Source organism: Xenopus laevis, chromosome 5L (assembly GCF_017654675.1).
Source record: "Xenopus laevis strain J_2021 chromosome 5L, Xenopus_laevis_v10.1, whole genome shotgun sequence".
Taxonomy (NCBI): domain Eukaryota; kingdom Metazoa; phylum Chordata; class Amphibia; order Anura; family Pipidae; genus Xenopus; species Xenopus laevis.
The window spans coordinates 80,939,447-80,949,618 of record NC_054379.1 but is presented as its reverse complement, the minus strand read 5'-3'; the positions used below and the strand labels follow the sequence as shown (position 1 = coordinate 80,949,618).

At 38.8% G+C, this 10,172-nt stretch overlaps 1 protein-coding gene across 6 annotated transcripts in view; it reads right to left on the bottom strand.

Annotated features, from left to right (window-relative positions):
- Positions 1-1,408: 1,408 nt before the first annotated feature.
- Positions 1,409-10,172, bottom strand: part of wasf1.L (WASP family member 1 L homeolog) — a 62,238-nt gene continuing 53,474 nt past the window's right edge. For 5 of the 6 annotated variants that reach the window (XM_018263311.2, XM_018263313.2, XM_018263314.2 and 2 more), the window contains 3 exons: positions 9,266-9,445; positions 4,343-4,947; positions 1,409-2,620 (listed from right to left, as the gene is read on the bottom strand). In XM_018263311.2, coding sequence (XP_018118800.1) covers positions 2,463-2,620; positions 4,343-4,947; positions 9,266-9,445 — 943 coding nt within the window. In that variant the 3' untranslated portion in view covers positions 1,409-2,462. The remainder of the gene's footprint in view (positions 2,621-4,342; positions 4,948-9,265; positions 9,446-10,172) is intronic. The other variant, XM_018263315.2, reaches the window with a different exon arrangement.

Sequence of the window (10,172 nt, the reverse complement as noted above, 5' to 3'; positions counted from 1 at the left end):
ATTTGCCTTTTTCTTCTGATCCTTTCCAACTTTCAAATGTGGGTCACTGACCCCATCTAGAAACAAACGCTCTGTAAAGCTACACTATTATTGCTACTTTTTCTTACTTGCCTTTCTGTTCATGTCCTCTCCTATTTATATTCCAGTCTTCAATTTAAATCAGTGCATGGTTACTAGGGTAATTTGGACCCTAGCAATCAGATTACTGTAATAGCAATCTGGAGAGCTGCTGCTAAAGTCAAAAACTACAAATAATAAAAAATTAAAACCAATTCCAAATTGTCTCAGAATATTATTCTCTACACATCATACAAAAAGTTAATTTAAAATGGAACAACCTTTAATAAACAAGCTCAGTTGCCTACCTTGCTGCTTACTACTGATCATTGAATCACCACCAATTCCTTTGCCTGTAATGGCACTTTTTGAGAACTGCACAAAGTTGTGTGCTCTTCTTGGTGCATTTATACCTCAGTGCAAAATCATAAATGGCCTTGCATTCTAGGTCTGTGATCTGTAGCTCACTGGCTGCTGTTTTATGCTTGGTGTTATTGGCAGGTGCAGTTTTCTAAAGTCTAATTTATTTAAAAGAAACAAATGCGAATACAAGCAGCTTCTGTTACTGGGGTGGATATCAAAGTACACCTTTTTTAAAATTCAGATTATTCTATAAAATGTGTGTTTACGGGACCTCTCCAGGGCAGCTATATTAAATAACAGTTGGATTGAGTTGACTGCTGTACATTACACTCAAACCGCAAAGGTTAAAACGAAGTAAACTTCATCAGAAAGGTCTATATAAATACACCAGTAAACCCGCAAAGTAATGCTGCTCTGAGTCCTCTGTCAAAAGAAACACAGCATTTATTTCCTTCTATTGTGTACAAATGGGCTTCTGATTCAGACTTCCTGTTTTCAGCATAAACTGCTAGGGCTTGGGCGTGAGCATGCTCAGTTTGCTCCTCTCTCCCTCTCCCTTCCTCCCCTCGCTGCTGTAATCTGAGCCCAGAACTATGAGTAAGCAGGGAGAGACTCAGGCAGGAAGTGATGTCACAACAATATAATATGGCTGCTGCTATCTTAAACAAACGGAGAGTTTCTAGAGCTGTTTACTCAGGTATGGTAAAGCATCCTGCAGAATAAATATAGTGTTATAGCTTGCATTATTGTGGCTAATCTGTTGGCAATAAACTGCCTCGGTAGCTTTCCTTCTCCTTTAAGGTATACGGCAAGATTTTCCAGACAGAAATGAAGAATACAAGCAGAAGGGGGGCTGAAAAAGAATTGTGTCATGAGAGAGCTCTGTAGCAATATGAAACTGTTCCCATTCCAATATAAATACATGGTGTTGATATAAATATGTAATGTTTGATCATAAGTTTAGAATCTAATAAAAAAAGGAATAATGTCCATTTAAAATGATGAATTTATTAAATCAAACTGTTCTTAAACAGTTACATAAGTTACACAGAATGTTTAAAATAATATTTCACATGGATCTTGTTTTTTTTTCCATTTAGCATACAGGCAAAATAGTACCATACAACATGTACATAAAAAAAAACGTAGCATTCATATAAGGCCATAAAAAAAAATAGTAGAATTCTTTTATCTTTGATTTCTATCAATTTAAATAATTTTCTCAGTGTAATGACCTGGGACCAGATTTATCAAGGGTCGAATTACGAATTTGAAAAACTTCGAAATACGAATTCAAAAAAGACCAACTGAAATTAAATCAAAGTTTTTTATTGGCTGAATAGGTCAGTTTTCGATCGAATAGTACGATTCAGAGTAATATTGCATTCAATTTTTTTCCCAAAAAACCCCCTGAAGTCCACCTATTGACTCCAAATAGGTTCTAGGAGGTCCCCAATAGGCTAAAACAGCAATTTGGCAGGTTTTAGATGACGAATGGTTGAAGTCGAATTTTTAAAGAGACAGTAAATGATTTGTTTTTTTAAATTCAAATCAATTTTGTACTATTCCCTAGTTAAAGTACACGACCTTTGATAAATCTGCCCCTAATGTATAGCAGTGGGATTTGACAACAAGGTTGTAAAAACAATTCATTTTAAATTAAATAGATTAGTTAGATACAAGCTGCCCTTGGAATTTCAATCTCTGGTTTCCTTCATTAACTTAAAATTCACAAAGTGCACAAGTAGTACATTAAAAAAATAATACCCTTCCTATTCTACAACTTGACAGCTGCCAATTGTAATACTTAGTGGTCTATTGAAAGAAAATGAGTGTCCTCCAAAGAAGTGTAAAAAGCCACTGAAAAATGTCAAGATTTCTAGTTTTACTGTAAACTAAAAGTACAAAAAACATGATTTAGTCTGGTGGTGTAAAGTAATAGAGATACAAAACACTAGAAATAACCAAACATTTTCAATGGACAAGCACCACAGTTTACATCTGCATTCCAGTTTGTAGTGTATATCTATATCAAATATGCTCTATTCTAGCCATTCCACCTCATCAAACTCAGAATCGTCTTCAGAATCACTATATTCCACAGCAATGCGACGCGAGAGGATAGTGGCCACATCATTTTCAACGCGCTCGTGTTTTGCTTCCTGTTCGCGCTGTTCTTCTACTTTGCGAAGCTGGATTCCTGAAATAGTCAAAAGTGATTAAAACATGACAAATCAAGGAGTAACAACAATCATACAATAGACTAGGTGAAACATAAGAGCCAAAGTCCTTTTATTTAGGACTTTAGCACACGGGCCCTTCAGACGACTTCGGAAATCGACGCGCCACGAGTGCACTGCCGCAGGCGATTTTTCATTTTAGCAGACAGAAGGCAGGGGGAAGAGGTGATTAGTCGCGACTTAATCTCCCAAAATCTGCCCGAGTGCTAAAGCCCTTATAGGTACTGTAAACAGGCGTGTATTGAAGCAATTTAGATTAACACACCATTTGGGGGGAGGGGTATTTACATATTCACATAAAAGGCCATTAATTCAAGGATGATCAAATATGAGCTATGAAATATGTAATGCTATATGGTTGAGAGCAGACATTTAATTTGTTCATAGTATAAAATCATTTGTTTATATAGCAAAAGCAAGTTAATCAGTACTTTACAATAATCTAACAAACATAAAAAAAGGACCGGGTCACTGTTAACAAGAGCTTATGCCTATGACACTGCTTTGGGTTTCTAGGGAGAAGCTATGAATGTTTCCACTTAAAGGGATTCTGTCATGTTTTTTTTGGTGTAGTTTTTGTTTCTAAATTACACGGTTTACACTGCAAATAATTCACTCTACTATGTAAAACTTAATTCCTGAACCAACAAGAATATATTTTTTTTAGTTGTAATATTGGTGTGTAGGCAGCCATCTTAGGTCATTTTGCCTGGTTATGTGCTTTCAGAAAGAGTTAGTGCTGCACTATGAAACTGCTTTCTGACAGACTATTGTTTCTCCTACTTAGTGTAAGTGAAAGAGTCACAGTGAGACCAGGATTTTTACTATTGAGTGCTGTTCTTAGATCTACCAAGGAGCTGATATCTGGTTACCTTCCTATTGTTCTGCTGATGGGCTGCTGGGGAGGGGGGGGAGCGAGGGGTGATATCATTCCAACTTGCAGTGAAGCAGTAAAGAGTGACTAGTTGATCAGAGGACAAGTTGATCAGAGGAAAATTCACATGACTGGGGGCACCAGGAAAACAGACATATGTATAGCTGCATGTCAAATTTTAAAATTGAATACAAAAAAAAAATCTGTTTGCTCTTTTAAAAAACAGATTTCAGTGCAGAAGTCTGCTGGAGCAGCACTATTAACTAATGTGTTTTCCCATGACAGTATTTCTATAAATTCTATAGCCACCATAAGCCATAAAAATACAAACATGGGCCCTCAACAAAAAAAGTCTTTGTTTATCCCTTTCTGTTCTTGACTCAAAGGGCTCTGTTCAGCTCTAGAAATAACAAAAACCATAGATTTGTCCCTTATTAAAACAATAGGCAAGATGTATATTTAGCACAAGCCCTATTTAATAACCAAGGCAGTATACTGCTCTTTGAAAACTAACAAACCTGACCTGACACCTGTTACATAATCAACTTTAATCGGAGACAGTAGTGCAGAGATTATAAAGGAAGAGACATATATGGCTTTCTGTTGCAATATCATTTACAAATTTCTTCAAAAAACCAAACCTTAGCTCATATTGGAAAGTGGCTCATAATTACAATCTTTAACTGAGAAAAAGTATTTTTTGTAAGGAGGACCCCTTTAAGGATTACATTTAACATTATCACTTATTTAGCTCAAACACTTATTAATATCAATTATTTTAGTTATGCCAATTAAAATTAGTACTGACCTTTTCTTATTGCTTCCAGAAGTACACTTCTAGCATCACTGATGACTGGGAGTGTTGAGGGGTGCCTCTTAGGTTCAGGGCCTTGTGATGGTGGCGATGGGGGCAGTAATGCAACGTGAGAACCAGGTACAATGGAAGCAACAGGGTGGACACCAGCAGGATGAGAAAGAGGTGGGACTGCAATAGGAGGTAAAGGTGGAGGAGGAGGTGGTGGAGGAAGACCTGGCGCTTCGATTTGTGGAGCAGGAACATTTTCACTGATCTGAGCAACTCGTGTAACAGATGGAGATGGTTGTACAAGTGGAGGTGCTATAGGAGGTGGAGCTGGGTGGAGAACACCAGGAGCAATTTGTAGGGGTGTTGGTGGAGGAGGAACAACAGTAGTCTGAATGGCAGTTGTAGGTGGTGGAGGTGGTGGTGGGATTGGAGGGGGAGGAGTAGAGGATATTGATGATCGTAATGAGGAAGCCGAAAGAGCAGATGGAAGAGGTGGAGGTGGTGGAGGTAGTGGAGGAGGAGGTGGTGGTGGTGAAGGGCTGGCGAAGCCTGGTGTTCTACCCATGGCAGGAGATTGTGGTCTGTTCTCACTTAATCCTGGTGTTGCACTATGATGTTAAGAAAAATAAAAGAAGAGATATAAAAAAAGATTAGGACAATTTAAAAAAACAATAGTAAAAAACCTTTCTAAAACATTTTCTGACTGAATGAACTGGTGTATATTTATGTTATGCTATTTGCAGAGCAAGTCACTAGTCTCTGAGCACATTGTCTGACTGTCCACACTCATTGGCTGGGTGCCTGTGTGTACAGGTATGTTATGCGTCTGTCCTAGAACTCCACAGGTATTCAGAAGGCAGTGGTAATTTATTTTATTTTTGAGGTTCCAGAGAGTAACAAGTTACCTTGAAACGGTTGTCTGAACCCTTTCTGTACCATGCAGTTAGCTGGCCCTGCAATATATTGGTGGTGCAGTGTGTGTCCCTATGGCTGTTGGGTAGGTACAGTTGTTTCCTGCACCAATCTGCACTCCAAGAGAAAAGGACAGGCATGCAGAAAAAAAACATGACTTTCTGCTTTGATTCAGTGGGTTGAACAAAAAGATTTCATAAAAATGTGAGGAACGAAAGCCTTTTTTTAACACAATCACTTCATTTCAGGGGCTCAAGTAATTGGACAATTGACTCAAAGGCTATTTCATGGGCAGGTGTGGGCAATTCCTTTGTTATGTCATTATCAATTAACCAGATAAAAGCCCTGGAGTTGATTTGTATGTGCAAGATTTTGCGATCAAAGGAGTGACACCACGCAATTCCTAAAAATAATTGAAAGCGTCACATTTGAAACACAATCACCCATACATTGTACTATAGACGTCAAAGATTTATATAACTCAATACCACACAACGAGGGATTGGTCTTAAAGCGCAACTACTTTCACTTTGACTCAGATTTTTACTTACAAACCCAGGGTACCAATATGGGGGCAAACATGGCCCCGGCCTACATTAACATCTTCATGCATAAAATTTAGCTTGAAAAAATATTACATCATCCAAGTTTCAAGGAGCATATCGCCCTATGGAAACCCTTTGTGGACGATATGTTCCTAATTTGGACAGGTTCCCTAGAAATCCTAACTGAATTTTTCACATATCTGAACACCATACATGACACCATCAAATTAACCGCCTGTATTGGTCCTAATAGTGTCAATTACCTGGATGTACAAGTTACAATTGCTGATGGCTCTCTAATGACAGACCTATACAAAAAAACTACAGATAGGAACAACATGTTGAGGAACGATAGCTTTCATCCAATAGGGACAGTCAAAGGGCTCCCTAAGAGTCAATTTATAAGAGCCAGGAGGATAACATCATCTGACACACTGTATAAAAAACAAGCTGATGATTTGATCACAAAATTCATACAAAGAGGTTACTCCGAAGTAGAATTAGCCAAAACTAAAGAGGACGTAGGCAGAATGAAAAGAGAAGACTTAATGATAAAAAGATCCAGGTCGCAGAAAAAACTAGGAATTCCATACATATGGCCCCCACTCAACATTTTTCAAAATATTGGCCAATATTGGAAAATGATAAGGTTTATGGGAAATTATTCTTAGATAATCCTTTGTTTTCTTATAGAAGAGGTAAAAGCATAGGGGACCAACTCACTAAAACTGACGTGAGACCTAATAAGCCCAAAAAAATTTATTTCAGAAGGGTGGGTACTTTTCCCTGCTTAAAATGTGGACACTGCAGTGGGATAATAAAAGCAAATGTCTATACCCATCCCGGTAAAGGTTTTCCCATAGAACTGAAATGTTACGCTACATGCAATACTGAGGGGGCAATATACCTGTTAAAATGCCCATGTGGACTGGGATATGTGGGACAAACCTCAAGAGCTTGCTGAGCAAGACTAAACAAACACAAAAGTGTTATCAAGAATTTCAAACCAGAAATGTGTGAGGGGGACCCAAAAGAAAGTAAGATAAAAGACAAAGTTAAGAAAGAAACCCTTTTAGCTAAACATTTCTATACAAAGAAACATACAGTTAGACAAATAAGATAGCAAATTCTTGAAAGATTATTGTAACACAAGGAAATGAGATAAAGCTGGCTCTCCTCAAAAGAGAAGCATTCTGGATGTGGAAACTTGGAACTATACAACCTAAGGGTTTAAATGAGAATTTTAGCTTGACCTGCTTTTTGTAAATGTTTTTTTATACTTTTCACTGACACTTTGTTTCCTTTTCACAGATAATACTTGCCAGTGGGAATAATGAGAGATAAAGATAATGATTATCATTCCGCTGGTGTGAGTAGTACAATTTAATTTGTCTTGTAATATATTTTTACTGTATATTGAAACTTTTGTTTGTGTCTACGTATGAAATGTAACCTATATGGTTATATAACTGGACTTTTTACAATGGTACCAACACATGGACTATGAGTGTCAAGCCTCACTGTGGAAAACATTGCACCCTGGTGGACTATGGGAAAAGGGGTGGGACTTCATGTATTCCATATGTCTTAAATGTGTGTGTGGCACTAACATTTGTATCCTGATGAAGGGAGGGTTAATCCCCCCCGAAACGTTGATGCACAGGTGGTCACAATAAAGAAAAGGGGAAGCTCCCCACCTTCAACATATTTGGTGTCGTGCGATTCTCTTCAAAAATTCTTCATCGTTATGACGTGTGCAACACAATATTGGAGTGCTCGACCTAGTGCAAAATCCTTGTGGACCAGGTGCTCAGCAGTAATTGACGCCACCTGCCACAGGTCAGGAGAGTTCAATACAAAATCCAATGACTGCAGCACACTGTTAGTTGTGTGCTGCAGTCATTGGATTTCGTTATGACGTGTGCCGACCGTCTAGGAAAATCTGCACCACTAAGGCAGGAATATCTAAGGGAAGGTGAGAGGTGCGGCTTCTTCCACATACAGTATTTCGATATTCAAGTCTACCATAAAGAGAAGAAAAGCATGAAAGTAAATACAGAGGGTGCACTGCTAGGTGCAAGCCACTCATAAGCCTCATAGAAAGGCTAGATTGTACTTTGCTAAAAAAAAAAAACATCTAAAAAAGCCAGCACAGTTCTGGAAAAACATTCTTTGGACAGATGAAACCAAAATTAACCTTTACCAGAATGATGGCAAGAAAAAAGTATGGAGAAGGCTTGGAACAGCTCATGATCCAAAGCATACCACATCATCTATAAAACATGGCGGAGGCAGTGTGTTGGCTTGGGCGTGCATGGCTGTCCGTGGCACTGGGACACTAGTGTTTATCCATGATGTGACACAGGGCAGAAGCAGCCAAATGAATTCTGAGTTGTTCAGAGACACTGTCTGCTCAAATCCAGCTAAATGCAGTCAAATTGATTGGGAGGTATTTCATAATACAATAAGCAAAGAAGTGGAATATTCTTGAAAAGCCAAGTCAGTCACCTGATTTGAACCCAGTTGAGCATGCATTTCACTTGTTGCAGACTAAACTTCAAACACAAAGGCCCACAAACAAACAGCAACTGAAAACCGCTGAAGTAAAGGCCTGGCAGAGCATTAAAAAGGAGGAAACCGATGACGTCCGGTGCGAATCTGGTGATGTCCATGAGTTAGAGTCCTGCTCTGGTCCATTTTTTGGGACCTGTACCCACAACCTGCAATCCGCAACCCAGACCCGCATTCTTACCTGCTTGGACCCGCTACCCGACCTGCAAGTACCTTATCCGCAACCCGGACCCGCTGACCATCAAGAATTAGGAAGTGCTGTCATTGTAAACCGGAAGTGACGTAATCGGAAGTATACATGACCAGAAAAAAGGAGTAAATATCGCTATTGAGAAGACCCGCGGCTCAACCCGCAGAACCGCCGACCCGCGTCTATACCCACACCCGGAACTTCTATCCGCAACCCACAGGTTCTTGCGGGTAACTCGCGGGAACCCGACCAGCTGCAGGACTCTACCATGCGTTCAAGACTTCAGGCTGTCATTGCCAGCAAAGGGTTTTCAACCAAGTATTAGAAATGAACATTTTATTTTCAGTTTTTTAATTTGTCTAATTACTTTTCAGCCCCTGAAATAAAGTGATTGTGTTAAAAAAGGCTTTCGTTTCTCACATTTTTATGCAGTGTTTTTGTTCAACCCACTGAATTAAAGCTGAAAGTCTACATCGGAGTTGTTTCATTAAAAATTCATTGTGGTAATGTACAGAACCAAAATTAGAAAAAAGGTGGCTCTGTTCAAAGATTTATGGGCCTAACTGTAGTCCATGAGTTTACATGCGATAAATATTTTTCTCACAAAATTGAATCTAGCCCAAATTGTGAGATGTCCATTTACATAGTATCCAAGAAAAACGCACCAGTATTTTGTGCATAATGTTAAAAAGAAAGTCTAATTTTTACCTAATAATTTGAGGCATTGCCTTTCCATCCCCAGGGGCATGCACTGGTGGAGGTGGTGGCGGTTCATGAGGTCTAACCAACACTCTGTCTTCAACTCTGTTCAGAAGATCATTCATCTGACTAAATGGTAGTGCTGCAAGTGAAAACGGCCCATCGATGTTTTCACCATATGCCTGGGGCCTTAAAAACAAAGAAAAAAAACTTGAAATTTAATTTGTATTTTTGTAGTTTGGGTATACTTCAGCCTTAAAAATGCCAAGCCAGTGTTGCATGGGTAACACTTACATGGTAAAGAAATGTATGAGGTAGCTGTAGAGAAAATCGCACACCCACGACAGACGTCCAATATAGTGGTACCTGGTGCCCGGTGATAAAGGAATCGGCAAACCTCTCAAATGGATACGAAAAAGCACACCGGCACACAGGATTTGAAGCTGCAGGGCAAGCCCTTGCAATTTTTTAATGCAGTGCAGGTGCAACGTTTCGGGGTCACGCCCCTTTGTCAAGCATGTATGAAATGTATGAGCAATTTAGATGAGGCACCAACCAGAATCACAAAGTCTTTTGAAACATCTGATCAGGGCCTCTTAAATACCATCAGGCCCAACATTGTGTTTGCACTTAAACCACTGCATTTTATCAGCAGTTTTAAAATGTCAGCAAATTTCTTATCAATTTTTTTTTTTTGCTTTTAATGGAGTAAATGATTTTAAAAATACAGTTTTTTCGAATGACTTTTACTACTGACATCAGATCTAACAATTTACAATGGATTAGGCTTGAAGTGTCGTATTGTACCTTATAACTGTGGCTTATTTACTACCAAAAAGCATAGCAGTCCTGCCTTTAAATTTAACTGGTATATTTCTGATACATACCAAACTACCAAACTGAGCAAAGCTGTCAT